Source organism: Phalacrocorax carbo, chromosome 1, assembly GCF_963921805.1.
Source record: "Phalacrocorax carbo chromosome 1, bPhaCar2.1, whole genome shotgun sequence".
Classification (NCBI taxonomy): Eukaryota; Metazoa; Chordata; class Aves; order Suliformes; family Phalacrocoracidae; genus Phalacrocorax; species Phalacrocorax carbo.
The window spans coordinates 187378528-187399339 of record NC_087513.1 but is presented as its reverse complement, the minus strand read 5'-3'; the positions used below and the strand labels follow the sequence as shown (position 1 = coordinate 187399339).

Genomic DNA, 20812 nt, shown 5'->3' with positions numbered 1-20812 from the left:
ACGAACGGGTTTAGATTCCTTTCAAACTTCAGGAGGTTAATTTTGGTTTAACGTCTTCCTAAGTACATTCACCCTCTAACAAATCTCCAGGGTCAGTTGTGGGCTGAGCCAAATCACTGAATTTTCCTTCCTGTGCATTTCAACATAACTAAGTGGTGTCTTAAGACACAGAGTACTTCAACATGCTTTCTTTTTATCATCTGTTCTTTGTGCTTTGCTTTTATGTTCCCTGTGCCCCACCCCCCCCCACACCCCCCCCCACCCCCCCAAAAAAAAATATAATTATTGTCATTCCTTTCTCTCTGCCTGGCAAAGTCGCTCTGTGCCTCTAGTCCATTTTCCCTGGTATCTTATAGCCTGTACAGAAACTATTTCTGAAATATTTATTTTAAAGGTAGCCTGGCTGCACCTGAACACAGAGTTCTTGGGAATAAATCAACACTTTTTAAAATTATTATTTACAACATCCCTCCTTACACAATCCAGTACTGATGGCTGCAGACAGCAGTGCCAGGCCTGGTGGATTCTGAGGAAACTCCCCAAGCTCCAGCTATTTCCTAAGCGTTTGTCCTGGGGGTGCCAGAGCACTATCAAAAAGGCACTGCAAGCTCACAAGTGCCATTTGCTCCATGTGTTATTTTATCAAGTGTGCAAAAGGGATATTTATAACAGGGATGCAAATGACCAGGAACAGAAGCCTTCTGCTGCGGCCTCCCATGCTGAGCGGGAGCAGCCCAAGCCTGAAGCTCCCTGTGGAAACATGGTGACCCCTGCAGTCACAGATGGGGTCCCAGCTGCGAGGGAGCCATGGAGGGCCCTACCCTGGACACCTGGAATGCTTTGGGAGCAGAGGGGTGCCAGGGGTCTCTGTGGGAAGGAACACACCCTGGAAAAGAGGGGGTTTGGTTCAGCATCCCACTAGGGCATTTCCCTGCCTCCTCCCGCTCACACCTTGTGCTTGTGGGACCTAAGGGACTGCTTCTGTGGAAATTTCTGCCGGGGAACTTGCACCTCCCCATGCAAGTTAGTAGCTAGCGATAAAGAAAAGCCTTTACCAGCGGATCACAGGCACGCAGAACAGCCTCCATGGCCACATATCAATGTGATAAAGCTCTTTTTTTTTTTTTCACCCCTCAGTCTGCATACATTTACAAAGATTACTCTTAAAAATAACCTGTCCAAACAAACACAAAATACCAGCTGTTCTGTTATTATAACATTTGAATGACACCACCCCTGCAGGAAAAGCAACCCAACCCTCCCCCAGGATGAAGCCGACAGAAGAAGAAAGCGGAATGCGTGTGCAGTGAGCTAGGGGGTGGGGTTTTTTCTCTCTTTAGTTTTTTTAATTCAGTGAGTCAGAGCTATGGGCAGAGTACAGGAGGAGCTGGAAGGCATGGCACGCCAGGGAAACTATGATGTGGTCACCATCACGGAAACATGGTGGGATGACTCAAACAACTCGAGTGCTGCAATGGATGGCTACAAGCTCTTTAGAAGGGACAGGCAAGGAAGGAGAGGCGGAGGGGTAGCCTTGTATGTTAGAGAGTGTTTTGACTGTCTAGAACTCAACGATGGTAATGATAAGGTTGAGTGCTTATGTGTAAGGGTCAGGGGGAAGGCCAATAAGGGAGACATCCTGGTGGGAGTCTGTTATAGATCACCCAACCAGGATGAGGAGACAGATGAAGTACTCTACAAGCAGTTGGCTGAAGTCTCACAATCTCTAGCCCTTGTTCTCGTGGGAGACTTCAACTTACCAGATATCTGCTGGAAATACAACACAGTACAGAGCAAGCAGTCTTGGAGGTTCCTGGAGTGCGTGGGAGAACCTCCTGACGCAGCTGGTGAGCGAGCCAACCAGGGGAGGTGCCCCGCTGGACCTGCTGTTTACAAACAGAGAAGGCCTGATGGGTGATGTGGTGGCTGGAGGCTGTCTTGGGCTCAGTGACCATGACATGATAGCATTCTCAATTCTTGGAGAAGTAAGGAGGAGGGTCAGCAGAACCACTACCCTGAACTTCAGAAGGGCAGACATTGGATTGTTAAGGCGTCTGGTTAACAGAGTCCCTTGGGAGGAAGTCCTGAAGGGCAAAGGAGTCCAGGAAGGCTGGATGTTATTAAAGAAGGAAGTCTCAAAGGTGCAGGAGCAGGCTGTCCCTATGTGGCTTAAGTCGAGTAGGCAGGGGAGAAGACTGGCTTGGCTGAATAGTGAGCTTTGGCTGGAACTCAAGAAAAAAAGGAGAGCTTACCCCCTTTGGAAGAAGGGGCAGGTGACTCAGGAGGACTACAAGGATGTTGTGAGGTTATGCAGGGAAAAGATTAGAAAGGCGAAGGCCCAGCTGGAACTTAAACTGGCTGCCACCATTAAAGATAACAAAAAATGTTTTTATAAATATATCAGTGACAAAAGGAGGGCCAGGGAGAATCTCCCTCCTTTGTTGGATGTGGAAGGTAACCTTACTACGAAAGATGAGGAGAAGGCTGAGGTACTTAATGTTTTCTTTGCCTCAATCTTTAATAGTCAGACTGGTCATCCTCAGGGTTGTCAGGCCCCTGTGCTGGGAGATGGAGCTACTATGCAGAATGAAGTCCCAGTTGTTGAAGAGGTGGCAGTCACCGACCAGCTCCTTCACCTCGATGTTTACAAGTCCATGGGGCTGGATGGGATCTACCCGAGGATACTGAGGGAGCTGGCAGAGGAGCTCGCCAAGCCACTCTCCATCATTTATCAGCAGTCCTGGTCAACCGGGGAGGTCCCAGATGACTGGAAACTAGCGAATGTGATGCCCCTCTACAAGAAGGGTCAGAAGGAGTATCCGGGAAACTACAGGCCTGTCTGCCTGACCTCAGTGCCAGGAAAGGTCATGGAGCAGATCATCTTGAATACCATTACGCAGCACATGTGGGACACCCAGGGGATCAGGCTCAGCCAGCATGGGTTTATAAGGGAGGTCCTGCCTCACTAACCTGGTCTCCTATGATAAGGTGACCTGCTTAGTGGATGAGGAGAAGGCTGTGGATGTTGTCTGCCCGGACTTTAGTAAGGCCTCTGACACTGTCTCCTACAGCATTCTCCTGGAGAAGCTGGCTGCTCATGGCTTGGACAAGTGCACTCTGCGCTGGGTTAAAAACTGGCTGGATGGCCGAGCCCAGAGAGTTGTGGTGAATGGAGTCAAATCCAGTTGGCGGCCAGTCACGAGTGGTGTTCCCCAGGGCTCGGTGTTGGGGCCGGTCCTGTTCAATATCTTCACTGATGATCTGGATGAGGGGATTGAGTGCACCCTCAGTAAGTTTGCAGATGACACTGAGCTGGGCGGAAGTCTCGGTCTGCTGGAGGGCAGGAAGGCCCTACAAAGGGACCTGGACAGGCTGGATCGCTGGGCTGGAGCCAACGGTATGAGGTTCAACAAGACCAAGTGCTGGGTCCTGCACTTTGGTCACAACAACCCTGTGCAACGCTACAGGCTTGGGGAGGGGTGGCTGGAGAGCTGCCTGGAGGAAAAGGACCTGCGGGTGTTGGCTGACAGCTGGCTGAACATGAGCCAGCAGTGTGCCCAGGTGGCCAAGAAGGCCGATGTCATCCTGGATTGTATCAGGACTAGTGTGGCCAGCAGGAGCAGGGAGGTGATAGTGCTCCTGTACTCGGCACTGGTGAGGCCACACCTCGAATACTGTGTGCAGTTTTGGGCCCCTCACTACAAGAAGGACATTGAGGTGCTGGAGCGTGACCAGAGAAGGGCAATGAAGTTGGTGAAGGGTCTAAAGAACAAGTCTTATGAGGAGAGGCTGAGGGAGCTGGGGTGGTTTAGCCTGGAGAAGAGGAGGCTGAAGGGAGACCTCTTCGCTCTCTACAACTACCTGAAAGGAGGTTGTAACGAGGCGAGGGTTTGACTCCTCTCCCTAGTAACAAGCGATAGGATGAGAAGAAACGGCCTCAAGCTGTGCCAGGGGAAGTTTAGGTTGGATATTAGGAAAAACTTCATCACCGAAAGGGTTGTCAGGCATTGGAACCGGCTGCCCAGGGAGGTGGTTGAGTCTCCATCCCTGGAGGTATTTAAAAGAAGGGTAGACGTGGTGCTTGAGGATATGGTTTAATGGTGGACTTGGCAGTGATAGGTTAGTGGTTGGACTCGATGGTGTTAAGGACCTTTTCCAGCCTTAACATTCTATGATTCTGTGATTGTTAAATGGTGAATTGGTCATATTTTCAAAACGCAGTGAAGGCTCAAGTTCAGCTCTGCCATCTTGAGATCTCTGAGCCAGATCCTGAATTCTACCTTCATGTGGAGCAAACTCCAGCATGTACCGTTACTTTTTTGAACCACAGATGTTAATTAACAAAGGTTAACAGATAACTAAGGGCAAGCGCAGGCATACCACCAGTGATGCTTCTGTAAGCACAGTCCCACTTCTTCGATTCTGGTCCAGATTTATGTTACTGTAGCCAAGAAGGTAACAGGTAAATCAGGTGCGACGGCAACTCCTTCTAGCTCTTCCTAACATCAAGTTCTTCTTCCTAAATTCTATAGCTTAAGTTTGTACTTAAAACCTTTGGAGCAAAATCAGGGAGTTGGGTTTTGACTTGCAGTGCAGCGTTGCTCAGCAGTAAGTCCCGGCTGCAGCACAGCACGTTCGGTGATGGGTCTCATTTGTGGCGAGATGGGTTAACTCGGTGTATTATTTGCAGGCAATTCGTAACGTGACGCAGTGGGTTCAGACCGCTAACGGTAACCAAACGCTATGGATCTATCACGAGGAAGTGGTCAGGAATATCTAAACTCTTACAGATACATGGGACTGGTTGCCTGTGTATGAATAAGAGACCTTATTTCATCACATGGGTCAGACCAAAAGGGTTAAGCTCAGAGGCTGCTGTGCAGAGGAGATGATTTCCCATGGGAAGAGTCAGTGAAACTGTCTGGGAAACTCCCCTTCATGCTTACAGACCAGGTACTAAAAATATACACCTCCTTCTTCCAAGGATGTTCAAGGTGGTGGGCGATTTCTTTTGTGTCCATCTCCTTGCAAGACTGTGTTTTGTAAAATCCCATTTGTAAGAAAACCATTTTAAAATGGCAAAGGCTCTCTGGGGGTTTTACCCATTCTGGCACCCAAGCAGAGCTGCTGCCTCAAACTCCCTCCTCCCTTGCGCTCCTTGACGTTACGTTTTTTTAGAAAATACTAGAAATCGCACAGAACACATGCAATGGACAACACGTAATAAACCGAAACCACAGTTTCACTGGCAATTTACCCCAGCTTTTCCTATCGAGCTATCCTTCACAAACTGCACATCAGCCTTGCTAATGTAAGGTCCCTGCTTGCCCTGTTAACACAAATACGTGTATTTCAAAACAGAAACGATTACAAAATACCACAAAGCCTGACAAATACCCATTCTTCTGTGACTCTCCTGTGAAAAGGAAGTTCCCTTCCTGTGCAGAGAACGCCTGGAAAAGTGCAGGCTGCAGCCTCGGAAGCCGGTGGCGCATCTTGTGCTCGCACTCATCTCTGTAGCCACCAGTGTCTTTTGTTACCGTGAAAGCCCTTTCTGCAGCTCGGTGGGGGAGCTTGTAGGGCTTGCTGCCCTGTACTTTGAAATGAGGTTGTAGAGGATAGGGTTGATGGATGCGCTCAGGTAGAAAAGCTGCAGATATTAAAGTGCTGGGAGAACAGCATCATCCTGCTTCCTTGGGTGTCTATAAATACGATCCTATCAATGTGGAAAGGCAACCAGCAAACTACGAAGGCCAGAACTGTCACAGCTGTAAGACAAAATAACACATGCGATTGTTAAGGAGTGAGTTAACTTTACAACCATGCAGTAAACTACATTTTACGTGGCTGATTTTGCAGGTTCTTCTAACCGGTACAAATGATACATAGAAATAATGGCATTAAATTGTTGGAAAACCATAAAAACAGGAATAGCACCAAGTCTGACTGTTAGTCTTTGGACTAAAAGGGAACTGGTAACATCTTCAGCTAAACCATGAGATGAGTTTGCTGAGAACAAACGTAAACAACCCAACAGTGGTGTAACATCCAGATAACATCAGGCACAACAAAGATTCTCCTCGGCAATGTCTGTACCGCCATGCGTGCGGCATGAAAACGAAAGTCAGCATGAGAAGTGGTACTGTAAAAGACAGTAGTGTGAGGGCTGAACCTCAGTCGCCCCAGCTCCCGCTGAGCTCACGTAAAGGCCCACAGTGTAGTTGGTCTGTTATTTTTTTTTTTCCCACTGAAGCTCATACATGCATCCCCAGACAATTACTGCCAGAGACAGATATTTGACTAGATAGATCTCTAGCCTGAACCATACCAGCTGTTCTCCTGGTCTTGTGCAGCATTTTAACACAATACAACTACAAACACAAACACTCTTGCAATGGCAACACAGATGAGGAGCAACTAAATAAACATACTACTGTATCCATGGTTTTAAGTATTTTTTTGTTTATAAATGCACCTAAGTAAAACGGATAATCATTTCTGGAGCATCCTTTGTGTTTCTCAGAGCTTAAAACCCCCCCAGGGATATACCCAAATCAAGTTTGCACCTGAAATACATCACATGCATAGCACTGCTGGCTCTTTGAGATAAGGGGGAATCGGTCTGGTTCAGTGCATTCTGAGGAGACTGTGGACACAGGTGGTTCTGTTGGAAAACCTTGTGCCTAATCCAGTGTAAACACCTTCCTCCAGTAAGTTAGCAAATGTACTCTTTCGGGCTTATTAGTTTCTTTCCTTTGTGCTACGCTATTTCCATCTGATTATATCCTTGGTAAAAGGCGTCTCCCACATAGCGTGTAAAACCTTCACTAAAGGTAGAAACAAACCAGCCAGAGCATTTTGTTTTATGCTCATTGATCAACAGTTGGATTTCTTTTTTCTTTCCTTTCCTTTTTTTTTCCCCCCCTTCAGATTGGTCACTAGTTAGTTACAAACTAAATCCCCGGGGCAGAGTGCAGTCCCTAACTTTAAAAAGCCTGAACTAAAAATTAAAAGTATCCTACATCAGCGGGAAGCGCTTCGGCGTGATGCGGTCTGTCTGCAAATGGCTCGTAAGGGTTAAGCTGCTGTTTTTCAGCCTGCTTGGGCAAACAGTGGATTTACTCTGATTAGAACCATGAAAGACCACTAAGAAAAGCAAACTTACTTTTCAGAAGCGAAATTTACTACTCAGAGGTGTTGTCATTGGTCCCAGCCAGCACAGGGTCACGAGGGGAAAAGTCCTGCCTAACAAATTTAATCTCCTTCTATGACAAGGTTACCCACCTAGTTGGCCAAGGAAAGCCAGCTGATGCAATCTTTTTGGATTTCAGTAAAGCTTTCAGTACTGTCTCTCAGAGCACCCTCCTGGACACCCGGGGCAGGTGCGGCCCTGCCACAGCCCCTGGCCGATGAAGCTGTAGAGGACATTGAGGCAGATGATGGGCAGGATGGAGCAGGAGGTGCTGACCCAAAACATGGCGGCCAGCCGGCCGGACTCCGTGGCCTGCGGGGTGGGCTTGACTCGCGGCTGGAGTCGGTGCGGTTGCTGGGCTGCTCCATGCTGTTCAGGAGGAAGAAGGGGCTGGTGGAGAGGAGGGTGAAGGCCCGGGGACGCCCATGGCGGCCTTCGCCCGGCACTGGTGACGACCGCCTTGGCCTTGGCGGGGAAGCAGGTGGCGGGGTGATGGTGGCGAGGTGGGGCGGCGGTGCGGAGGGTGGTGCAGCCCTCGCTGAGGGAGCGGGAGAGGCAGCACGGCAGCCGCCCCAGGATCCGGGGCCGGGAGCGCCAGCGAAGGGCAGCCCCAGGAGGGCGAGGCGGTCCGAGGCGGCCGAGCTGCCCGGGCAGAGGTCGGCGGGCACCCTCATGTCGCGGATGACCAGCACCGCCCGGACGCTGCCGGCCACGAAGAGCCCCGGGCAGGCGGCGGCAGCGCCGAGCCGAGCCGCCCGCCGCAGGGCGGCCACCGCCGGGGCTCGCCCTCACCGCCGCGGTACGCGGGGCCGCCCCCTCCGCCCCCGAGGCGGGACGTGCCCCGCCGCGGCCAGCCCCGCTCCGCCGCCCTCCTCCCCGCGCGGCGGCGGGGGCTCGAGGGGGGCGGCCCGCCTCCCGCCGCCCCTCAGGCACCCGCGCCTCCGCCCCGCCGCCTCAGGGAGGCGCCCGCGGCTCGGGAGCGGCCCCACGGCGAAGCCGCCGCCAGGGACGAGGGGCCCGAGGGGCCCGAGGCCGCCGTGAGGGGCGGCCGCAGCCCCCGTCCCGCCGAAGGGCGACAGCGGCAGAAGCCGCCGGGTAAAGAACAGGCGCCCCAGAAGCAGCAGCAGCAGCGCTACCTGCAAACAGGACCGACCACCACCGACAAAAAAAAAAAAAAAAAAAAAAAAGAATGATACTTTTATTTTCCACAGATTTTTAAAGATGCTTTGCTACATAGTTTTATGTATTTCTCTATCAGACTATACAGGTTCGTCTTCGTGGAGCCCGACGTTGTACATTGTAAAGTGATATGTTTGGTAGTGTATCTATAACGTTTTAAAAAGTTTAGTGTTTTTATTTTTTTTATTTATTTCTGGAATGTACAGTATATGAGGTAAAATTAAGATTACATTAAAAACTGTCTTCAATGCAGTAATACGCACTGAGGCTCAAATGGCAAATACACTATTAAATGACTATCAAAAATAGGAGCTCATTTGAATTTTACTATGAAAAACTTAAGTCACTGCAGATTTAACTGTAGTAACAAATCTTACCATTTTAGACATTCAACCGTAAGAAATCTCTGGGCTGTTACACGCAACCTCATTTGCACTGCCAAACATGGCACTTTTAAGAAGGTTTTAGAAAACATCAGTTATCGCGGTATCCTGCGGGAAGGTATCAGCCTATAGGTACAAATGACAAAGTTGAAATAAAATGTAAACTTACAGTACATTTTAAAGACAGATCGTTCTCGCCAAGTGGAGGCCAAGTTCTTCACCACTTCGTTTTTTGTTTTTTTTTTTTTTTTAAGAAAAACAAAACAAAACAGAACGCAGCAACATTATTCTACAGCACAGATCATTGGACGTATAAACAATTACAATACATGCCCGTTCTAGTATAAGATAAATTCTTCAGAGATCTTCAAAGCACAAGACAGAGGTTCCTTTTTTATTATTATTAAGACCGACAGAAGTGTTTAATACCATTAAAAATGCTAAACTGAACACAACTAGGATTCATTAATGATCCACTACTGTAACTCAAATAAATTAAAAATAGCTAATTACAAAGTGTATAACAACATAAGTGTGATGAGACAAGGGTAGGTTTTTTTGTTGTGTGTTTTTTTTTTTTTTTTTTTTAAAAGATAGTTTCACTACAAGCTTTGTGTCACTGGCAATCATTGACATCTAGCGAGATGGTCAATGGGATACTTGATAAAATTCAGTCTGGTCATTCAAGAACTCACAAATGCAAGCTCACAAAACATTGATGAGTTATGCAATTGCAAAGTGCTCTAATGCAACATTAACTACATGCAATCAACAATTTGGTACAGTATCCAAAGAGACATTACATTAAACATTAGGATCTCAAGAAAAAAGCAGCTTTTAAGTCTTCTGGTGCAAATTACTACACTTCGTCTTCTGATTTGGTGCCCCAAAGAAAGACAGACAGACAGACAGAAAGAAAACGGAAAAAAAAAAAAAAAAAAAAGGCAGTGCTTGATTCTGGTGGATATGGCAAGTGAATGTTGGGGAAACAGCAAAAATTCAGTAATGAATTTTGTCTCAAAAATCTATTAACTAAGCCAAAATCAGAGGGCACAGACATCTGTATAAACTGCATCCAATCAAAGGTCAACTTCGGAAATGTGTTTTTCCATTTAAATAATAAGTCTAAGAAGTTCTCTCACACTCTCCCTTCTATATTCGTAAGAAGTAAAAGAGGCGTTTTTGTAAGTAAACATCAAATCCTGGGGGTAAGATAAACCACTTGTGCCATCCCCTTGTAGTCTTTCAAAAACATCTACTTGCAGTGAAGAACTCCACATTTATCAGATAAGAAGCTTCCTTCATGCACACTCTTCCATCCAGTTTATTATTTGCTGCCTGAGAAAAGCCCCTTCTGTTTTTCAGCATAGATCCTGCTTCCCAAATAATTAAGACAAATGAGGAGGTAGAAATACAGCGCTAAATTGCTTTCACAGCATCAGATTAATATCGTATACAGCACAAGTTTGTTAGTGTACGTTTTAAATGCGATCTACACATTCTTCCCTGTTACGGTAGCAACCCTTAAAAGTGTGGGCCAGGAAACCATTTTTGCACTCGTGTTTACTGGTCGAACCCTTTTCGTTACACACCGCTCGCCTGCCCCGTATAGAGTTTGTACTGCAAGAAGGCATATTAAAGAAAAGGTTGTATTTGTGTGGCTTGCGCTCTAATGACATGTGCCAGCCTATACCTACCAGTAAGCGTTTTAAAGTGGCTGAAAAGGTCTGCATCAGTCCCAATGCCGGTGCTAAATGCCTGGTTTTGTAAAAGCAAGAGAACAGAATTACTTTTAGGTTATGGGAAAGTAAAATGTTATGGGCAGCGTTCTAAAATAAATCTCTTTTCTTCACTTTATTACGAAGTACTGAATGATAACAGCAATCAGAATGGAAAAGATAGCAAAAAGTGCAAGGATGACAGCAGCACACACTTGGTCGCTCTGGGACCATTGTGTCCTTGTGGTTTGCACCGTGTCCTTGTTGGTGCTTGCCGGGGGTTCAGTCCTCTGAGAGATGAATAGCACTGGTGTGCTGTAGGGGCCTATCAGGTCCTGATGACCTACTGTCTCTTGGCACTGGCGAATGGCACACACGCGGAAACGGTATTCACAGTTCAGCTGGAGGCCCGTGTATCGGAAAGACCAGTCTGGACCCTTGTAGATCTGGCAATAAAGACAGAAAAGAGACACATCAAGTAAAAGAGTTCATCAAAAGGCATATCAAAAACCCAGACACATCAGTAGGGTGGTGTTGATGGTCAAGGGAACTGTAAAAAGGATGACTCCTCGCCACTGTTTTCACCCATGCAAAGTAAAATGGACAAAAATCTCACAAACGCAATTTAAATGCCAGATAAGGTCTCCGGCCCCCTTTTGGTAAAACACAGGAAAAGAACTGCAAGTGCTTTTACGGCACGATGAGTACGTGCCAATTAATCCCAGCGTTAAGGTGTTTTAGTCACCACTTACAACGTAAGTGCTACACCATGGGGTGTAATATACAGTGTCGTATCACGGGACTTCAGGTAATTACCTCTGTATCAAGCTACTTCATTAAGTCCAATCCAACACACTTCATTGTAGTTAAGATGTCATGTGTTTAAAATATTATAATTTATCCCAATAAACACTGTATGAGTAAAGCCCCAAGGAGTCCTCTCTGATTCTTAATTTCATCAGATGCCAAGACACAGATGACTTATCAGGGTGTTCTCCCAGGGTCTCTCTGTTGGCTGGTTAATGTGAGTTCACAATTCTTCAGCATGGAGTGCCTAATTCAGTGAAATCTATATTCTGGTTTCTCAAATTAATTTATTTCCAGCTACGTAAAGGTCCTGTAAAAGCCAACAAAATCGCACGCGGGTGCAATTTTCTGTTTATAGGCATATCGATGGGTACTGAGCTGTTCGGTGGGTAGCAGAGCACAATTTGATTTCTCTCTTTAAACCCCTTCACCCCCTCTCCCCCAACTTGGATTTCCTTTATTTAATTGGTAGCCAGATACAGAAATATCACATCACGTGGAGGTTCTCCCTACAGTTATGCTATTAGACAGTGCTGCACAAATGCAAACTACCAACCATACAAGGAAAGAAGCAGGAAATCTCTTCTGGTTTTGTTGTCTGAAGAGCTGTTGCTGTGCCTGTGGCTACTTATAGATTTTCAAAGTCCTCTGACAGCCAGGCCGCTGGGTTTTACTGGAACCTACAACCTAGAGACTTTTCTTTCTCTCAGGAAATTGTCCCCGCACTGAGCAGGGCAGGTCACTGGAAGTGCAGCTTCCCCAAAATTCTGCTCATTTGTATCATGCATTTGGTACGGAGCAAACAAGCCACAGAGACACATCCTGCTCTGGCTACAGCTACGCCAGCTGACATGGGTTATTGTCTGCACCTGCTTGTCCCCAGTGCCTTGCCAGACATTGCCTTCCCCTCAAATGTGTTCGCTGGGGTATTTATATGGTTGCTTACTAACCCCTTTAAGAGTTGACTAATGTATGTAACTCAGACAGCAGGCTACTAACTTACTTTGTCTGAAGCATGTAGGGAGAAATGGCATGAGCAACTTGGCTGACGGATCCGGGAGGAGGAGAAGAGGGGAGTGAGGTTCTGGCAGGGAAATGGTAGTAAACAGCTTGGAGAGGACTTCCAGGCAGTTTGGTTTTTGTCCATGTCAAAGAAAATTGTCACCATCATGTCTAAGTATCTTAGAGGCCATTTCCATGGTGTTTATAGAATCATAGAATGCCCTGAGTTGGAAGGGACCCACAAGGATCATCAAGTCCAACACCTGCCCCTGCACAGGACAACCCCAAATTCACATCATGTCTCTGAGGGCCTTGTCCAAGTACTTCTTGAATATGGCCAGGCTTGGTGCCATGACTGCCTCCCTGGGGAGCCTGTTCCGGTGCTCCACCACCCTCTGGGTGAAGAATCTCTTCCTGATATCCAACCGAACCCCGCCCTGGCACATCTTCATGTAACCAGGGTGATGAAGTTAACCAAACATGGATGCTGCTATACCGTCCAACTGAACATTAAATCTGGGGACAATCAGTATATTCTTTAATCTGTATTTTAGTCATTAGTTAATCATTAATGCAATAGATGATGTGTTTCTGTCAGAACCCCTCTCCTTTTAGACTCAAAGCCTAATTTTTAGATCCCAAACCCTCTCTCCTAGTGCTTAGGGTCCAAACCCCTGTTCTAAGGATTATATTAAAGCCTCACTTTTAGCTAGCAATGAATCGGGGTATAAAGGGTTGGGAGTTACTAATACAATCTAGCGTAGCTCAACTAATGCTGGGACCTGGAGCCAAAACTTAGCTAAGATAATGAGGTAGCCGAAACAAGAACAGCCTGCACGACAGAATAATGAGGTAGCCAAAACAAGAAGAGCCTACACAATGACTAAACCGTGTTGCTTTAGGGGAGTCAGAGAGGCCTCAAGATTTGAAGTACCTAAACAAAGTCACGGTGACATTTGGCCATAAGAAAAGCAGATGTACAGAGCCATAAAGATAAGGAACTGCAGAGCAGACACTAAACCAAGAACAGACCATCCCTCAAGGACAGTACATATGTAATCTCAGAACTGAGTTTGCGCAAAAACAAGGGTTAACTAGCGGACACAGGGAGGAAGAGTATGTCCTTCATCCAGAGACCCCTGACGACCACCTGGAGACACCAACAGGCATGCACAAATGACGTCTGCATATAATGAATATGTATATATTTTATCAGAAAGCTAATGAATATGTATACAAATCATGTACTTAACTGGCACAATGAGATCTGACGGTATGCACGTTAGGAGGAGTGAGCGATCTCCCGCAAATGAAGAATGCCTGCCTTTTAACACTAACTCGTAACTGGTGTTACGAGGTTCATTCCCGATTTCGGTGACACTCCTGCCATTCCCTCGGGTCCTGTCACTGGTCACCAGAGAGAAGAGATCAGCACCTGCCCCTCCTCCTCCCCTTGTGAGAAAGCTGCAGACCACAATGAGGTCTCCCCTCAGTCTCCTCTTCTCCAGGCTGAACAAACCAAGTGACCTTAGCCACTCCTCATATGGTTTTTCCTCTAAACCCTTCACCAACTTCGTGGCCCTCCTCTAGACACTCGCTAGTGGCTTTGTATCCTTAATGTACTGTGGTGCCCACAACTACACACAGCACTCAAGGTGAGGCCGCACCAGCACAGAACAGAGCAGGACAATCACCTCCCTTGACTGGCTGCAATGCAGTGCTTGGTGCACCCCAGGACATGGCTGGCCCTCTTGGCTGCCAGGGCACATTGTTGGCTCATGTTTGACTTGCTGTTGACCAGAACCCCCAGATTCCTCTCCACGGGCCTGTTCTCCAGCCTCTTGTTCCCCAGTCTGCCTGTACATCCAGGGTTGCCGTGCCCCAGGTGCAAAATCTGGCACTTGCCCGTGTTAAACTTCATACGGTTGGTGATTGCCCAGCTCTCCAGTCTGTCCAGACCTCTCTGCAGGGCCTCTCTGGCCTTGACAGTGTCAACAGCTCCTCCCAATTTTGTGTCATCAACAAACTTAATTAGTACTCCTTCCAGTCCTGCATCCAAGTAATTTATGAAGAGATTAAAGAGTACTGATGCTAAGATGGATCCCTGCAGAACCCTGATAGTGACTGGCCGCCACCCCGATGTAACCCCATTTACTACGACCCTTTGGGCCCGACCCGCCAGCCAATTTCTCACCCATTGCATTACGTGTTTATCCAGCTGTATGCTGGACATTTTGTCCAGGAGGGTGCTGAGAGAGACAGTACTGAAAGCTTTACTGAAATCCAAAAAGATTACATCGACTGGCTTTCCTTGGTCAAAAAGGTGGGTAACCTTGTCATAGAAGGAAATAAAGTTTGTTAGGCAGGAGTGTCCTCTCGTGAACCTGTGCTGGCCGGGACCAATGACTGCCTTGTCTTTCAGGTGTTTTTCAGAATAACTCCCAGAATAACCTTCTCCATAATGTTACCAGGCACAGAAGTGAGACTGACAGGCTTGTCCTTACCCGAGCCATCCCTGTTGCCCTTCTGAAGACTGGGATGTTTGCCAGCTTCCAGTCAACTGGGACCTCTCCAGATTCCCAAGAGCATTGAAAAATCATTGAGAGAGGTCTCGCTATGATCTCAGCCAGCTCATTAAGTACCCTTGGATGAATCCCATCAGGCCCCATTGATTTACAGGGATCTAGCTGGAGCAGCAAGTCCTGCACAAGTTTGGGGTTGATTGGGAGTTTATCATTCCCACAGTCATGGTTCTCTAGCCTGGGCTCTGGGGGTCTCTGAGCCCACCATTGGTGTTGAAGACCGAGGCGAAGAAAGCATTAAACATCTCTGCCTTTTGTGAGGTGACCATTCTCATGAAGCAAAGGGCCAATGCTATATCTGGCCTGCCTTTTAACATTAATGTATTTTAAAAAGCCCTTCTTGTTGCCCTTCACTGTACTGGCCAGCTTCAACTCTAACTGAGCTTTGGCCGCACATACTTCCTCCCTGCAGTGGTGAACAGCATCCCTGCAGTCCTCCCTTGTTGCCTGGCCTTGCTTCCACTGGCCATATACTTACTTTTTTTGCCTTATTTCTAGAAGAATATCCCTGGTGAGCCAAGCCAGCCTTTTGCCTCGCCTGCTTGACTTCCTACACTTTGGGATTGCCTGCTCCTATGCTCTTAGAAGGTGGCACTTAAAAGATGACCAGCACTGATGGACCCCAGGACCTTCAAAAGCTTTTTCTGTAGGGGACCTTACAAAGTAGTTCCCTGAACAACCTTAAGCCTGCTCTCCTCATATCCAGAGTTGAGGTCTTGCTGGCAGCTTTCCTCCTGTCACCACAGATTTTAAGCTTGACTGCTTCATGGTCACTGTGGCCAAGGCAGCCCCCAATCTCCACTTCACCCACAAGGCCCTCTCTGTTAATAAGCAACAAGTCAAGGAAGGAACCTTTCCTGGTTGGTTCCCTTAGTACCTGTACCAAGAACCATAGAATTATTAAGGTTGGAAAAGACCTCTAGGATCATCAAGTCCAACCGTCAACCCAACACCACAAGGCCTCCTAAACCATGCCCTGAAGTGCCACGTCTAGATGGTTTTTGAACACCACCAGGGATGGTGACTCCGCCACCTCTCTGGGCAGCCTGTTCCAATGCCTGACCACTCTTTCAGTGAAGACATTTTTCCTAATATGCAATCTAAACTTCCCCTGGTGCAGCCTGAGGCCATTTCCTCTCTCTCTATCACTAGTAACTTGGGAGAAGAGACCAACACCCACCTCACTACATCCTCCTTTCAGGTAGTTGTAAAGAGCAACGAGGTCTCCCCTCAGCCTCCTATTCTGCAGGCTAAATAACCCCAGCTCCCTCAGCCTCTCCTCATAAGACCTGTTCTCCAGACCATTCACCAGCTTTGTTGCCCTTTTCTGGACACGCTCCAGGACCTCAATGTCCATCTTGTAGCGAGGGGCCCAAAACTGCACACAGTATTCAAGGTGCGGCCTCACCAGTGCTAAGTACAGGGGCACGATCACTTCTCTGCTCCTGCTGGCCACACTATTCCTGATACAAGCCCGGATGCTGTTTGGCCTTCTTGGCTTATGTTCAGCCGGCTGTCAGCCAGTACCCCCAGGTCCTTCTCTGCCAGGCAGCTTTCCAGGCACTCCTCCCCAAGCCTGTAGCATTGCATGGGATTGTTGAGACTGAAGTGCAAGACCCGGCACTTGGTCTTGTTAAACCCCATACAATTGGCCTCGGCCCATTGATCCAGAGTGTCCAGGTCCTTCTGTAGAGCCTTCCTACCCTCAAGAAGTTTTCATCCAGATGGGTTAGGAACCTTCTGGACCTGTTGGTCCCAGCTGCACAGTATTCCCAGTTGACATCTGGCAATTTGAAGTACCCCATAAGGACAAGGGCAGATGACTTAGAGGCATCCCTTAGTTCCTTAACCAAGAGTGTCATCGGTGTCATCCTCCTGGCTGGGTGGCCTACAGTAGACTCCCATGACAACATCCGCTTTGTCTGTCCCGTAATCCTTACCCAAAGGCTCTCAACTGTGCCATGACCAACTGCAAGCTCCATGCATTCCAGTTCCTCCACTACATACAATGCCACCCCCCCGTCTCGCCTGCCCTGCCTGTCCCCCCCGAAGAGCTTGTTTACTTCTTGACTGTTCCAATTTTAATTTTTGCAAACTATTCTTCTCAATTTATTTTAATTTATTGCACTAAACTGTTCCAGAGAGGCAAAAGGAATCATGGACCTTCGTCTAGTAACCTTTGTTTTCTTGTCCAGCTCATTTAGCAATGCACGTTGCTAATTAAAGCATGATTTGTCTCCGTATCTAGAAGCAACACTGACCACGCCTTGCTTACATACTTAATGTTGCCTTTACAATTTTAAAGTTGCAGTAAAGAATATTCCCATGGCAAGATAATAAACACCTTGGATTATGGTTCATCCTTTACTGAAAAATTTAACAAATGGACAGAGCAAGCATAGCACTACACTAAAAGTTATGAATTGTGAAAATGTTAAGGCCTATTATCTACCAAAGCACAGGCAAAACTTATTTAATACTGACCTTCAATAAAAGTATAATATACCAGAATTAATTGTGTTTCCTTTCTGGAAGGAAGCCTGCTTGCTTAATAGTGTGAAATGGAGTTTCCAAGCCTAATTTCATGTCTGTTATCAGGCAGTTTCTAGGGAAGCAAAATTAGCACTGCACATATTATTTTAAATGCAGACTAATTTGTAGCTCAGTGTTTCAAACTGCATCTTTGGATAATCAAACCTGAAATTATAATACACTCTCAACTGCTCGACCCTTGTAGTTACAGCATGACCTACTACTGAGATATTCCTATGGTGAAAAACTAATCTCTGAATGGTATTAAAAAAGTCTCCCTGCACCTGAATGTCTATGTTGCGTAAGTAGGGGGTCTTTCCTATCTGCAGTTTTCTGTACAGAAGTATGACTTGGACAACATCAAAGCTTTTATAATGTTGTTTACTGCCTTCAAACAGCTCTTAGTGCAAAGAGAACCCTTCGTTCTTTTTCTCATAAGCCTCAATTGTGTACCATTGGGAGGATGTTTTCTTTTTGTCAGTTCTTCCCATTAGTGGACAATTTCCTCACCACTTGAGGTGTCAGGTTGTATTTAGTAAACCTGAGTGTAACTCAGAGAGGCTGCAACTGACTGCAGTACTTATATTACTTAAATATCTCTTCTCTATGACAATAGTTTTAGGAGATACCACCTTGTATTATTCAGTAACAAAAAGTTAGCATAGTGACTAAAAACATACTATAACAATAATCTTCAATCTAAACTAGTTATCATAAATACCAATTGAAGAAAAATACAGTAACTGAAACACATCATACCTGTTTGAATTCTGAGTCTTTTCCCACCATGACCTGAAGACAGTAGATAACTGGATCACCCTTCACGGGCTGCAGAACCTCCCATGCGATTTCACAAGTGTGATCATTTATTCTCTCTATCCTTGGTGCTGAAGGAAGAAACCCCAGACATGACAGCTAGCTCTACTTTCCCCACCACTTAATGTTATACTCTAACGACTTGTAAAATTCTGTATTTTATCTGCTGTTTTGTCTCAGAGAAGCAAAAGATTCAGGTTCTAATGTATTCTTTCCACAATGTTTGCTGGAACAACAACTAACAATTCACATAGGTCTCTATTGCTAGTTTAAGTATCATCCAAGAGAAAGCAAGTAAAATTTGGTGACTGCAAGTGTGTATCATATGCAAAAAAAACCCCAACCCCCAAAACCACAAAAAACCCACCCCAAAACCTGCTATGCTTAAAATTATTCTAAACACACTAGGATGAATTTTCACCTCAAATGACTGTAATGGGCTGGTCACTGTCTCCTGGTAAGCAAGGATTCTAAGTACAAACCTTCTTATGTCAAAGAATGCATAAACCCCAAACCTTTCATTTTTGGAGCAAGTATTTTAGGCTTTAGGCAATTACATGAAAGCAGCATTCCCTTACTATCCCTACCTGCACTTGGAAAAGGGCTTAGCCTTCTAAATACCCCAAATGCAACACAATACCAAAACCAACCTGCCATCCCACCACCCCCAAATGAAAGAAGCAGCACCTTTACCTTTCAAGGCAGCTGGAACAGATTTGGGAGTAGTGAAAACATATTCTTGAGAAAGGGGACCTTCACCAGCTTCATTACATGCCTGAATACAAAATTTGTATGATGTTGACTCACTGAGTCTTTGTACTTTGTATGTATGACACGGTCCTCTGTATAAGGATACAAACCTGAAAATGGAAAGAGTAGCTTATTTTAAACACAGAAAAGGACTTCTGAAGCAGCTGCAGTATCATCTTGAAATCTATCCCCATAATTTCCCAGAATCCAATGAGAAGCCCAGAAATATTTATTTCAGAGTTAAACGGTGTTCTAGCATTACTATAAAACAATAAGCTCGTTTTCCAGGGGCAAGGTTTTGTTTCTCATGTCTGAAATAAAAATCTCTTTTGCACAAAGAGTACTACAGATTGCCTCTCTGCAAAAATGATCCTAAGCATTTCCAGAATCCCTTCTGCACTTGAAACAATGGGAAAGGATAGCAGTTCCCTCTCTCAGTGAGCTGCGAACACCGCTTTTTTTGGCCATCTACTCCCCCAACATCTTCAGCTTTTCAAAATTAGGTACCTAGATTTTAGCTTTTTGTTCCTTTGCAACTCTCCCTTACTACACCTAAGAAAGAGTCACGGATCCAACTGCTCTTGTGCACCACTGTCAGAGATGGATGACTGCTGAAGATCACTCAGATCTGCACAGGAGGCCAGAGTCACACTTGTAAAGCACACCAAGTCCTTTTATAGATAGAATGATCTGGGCAGCTCTCATTTGATTTTCAGTTTTGGTATCCCCAGGACACAGCACAGGTTTATCTTGTTCTGCAGGGGTTATCATCTACTTTGACTTTGTCTTTTAAACAGATGGTACCTGCATGTGACCTAGTCTTTGGTAATGGCAATGAGTTTCTTTCCAGTTAAGACTGTAATTTATTTTCCTCCTTACAGTGGGGCAATCTCACCTAGCAGATCTATTTTGTCTCACTGACAAGACAAAGCTACTCAGATTCAGACATGGTACATAGTGTATCAGTACTGTTCCTTTTATCATTTAGGCAAGGGTACTTGCTGTACCATCTCAGCTTACATTTCAATTTAAGATGAGAGAAGGGATCCCTTAAAATAGTAATTTGTACTATATGAGTTTATTTTCCACTAAAAATAACTGCATATAAAGACAACAGAGAGTAAAGAATTCACCCCCTTCTAATCAAGTATATAAAAACCACGAGACTGATTAGACTTGATACTTTGACAAAATACTTAACCAAACATGACAGGGAGAAAAGCGTGCTGGTACAAAACATTTCATTAAACTCTTCATATTGAACCGTAAATACAAAACTATGAAGTTTTCAATCCTGTACTTCCCAGCACAGAATACTAGAGCCCTTCTTGCCTTGCCAGACGAGACGACATCCTACGGCTGTTGTAAATTCAGCAAAGCACATGGAATTTTACCCTTTGCTGCCATCTCCCAAGGATCAGACCACAGTGATACAGGGCAGAGCAAAGCGATGCCAAAACCAACCTTCCGTTCTTATCCTCCATTTGAAGGTGGTACTGAATGGAGTCAGTTAATGCTTTTGCGGTTCCCTCTCCCCACTTCAGCTTGAGAGTCTGAGAACTGTATGCAGCACATTCCAGGCGAGGTGGATCCGGGGGGAGAGGCTTTGTTTTCAGTTTTATGGTGTGGCTGAAAGGACCTGCTCCAAGACTGTTTAGGGCTTGAATTCGTACTCTAGTATTTTAAAAAAGAGATAATAAATTAACTTGAAATTAGATCCTAAAAAAAATAACAGGTCATTTCCACCATTCACATTCAAGACAGAATAATGGTACCAAATAGACTGTACTTTCCACAATGAAGAATTTTATCAACATTATGCTTTGACAGACTATGAATATCCAGGAGTGT

General features: G+C 46.0%; 2 protein-coding genes across 8 annotated transcripts in view; both read right to left on the bottom strand.

The window, feature by feature from the left end:
• Positions 1 to 5438: 5438 nt before the first annotated feature.
• Positions 5439 to 9085, bottom strand: MLNR (motilin receptor). The gene is given in 6 exon segments (XM_064448196.1): positions 5439 to 5658; positions 5661 to 5768; positions 7342 to 7521; positions 7524 to 7618; positions 7620 to 8145; positions 9079 to 9085. Coding segments are annotated over 6 exon segments (1038 nt in total). The 3' UTR covers positions 5439 to 5536.
• Positions 8374 to 20812, bottom strand: part of FNDC3A (fibronectin type III domain containing 3A) — a 129715-nt gene continuing 117276 nt past the window's right edge. For all 7 annotated transcript variants that reach the window (XM_064440876.1, XM_064440877.1, XM_064440878.1 and 4 more), the window contains 4 exons: positions 20426 to 20635; positions 18905 to 19071; positions 18155 to 18282; positions 8374 to 10918 (listed from right to left, as the gene is read on the bottom strand). In XM_064440876.1, the coding sequence (XP_064296946.1) occupies positions 10604 to 10918; positions 18155 to 18282; positions 18905 to 19071; positions 20426 to 20635 (820 nt within the window). In that variant the 3' untranslated portion in view covers positions 8374 to 10603. The remainder of the gene's footprint in view (positions 10919 to 18154; positions 18283 to 18904; positions 19072 to 20425; positions 20636 to 20812) is intronic.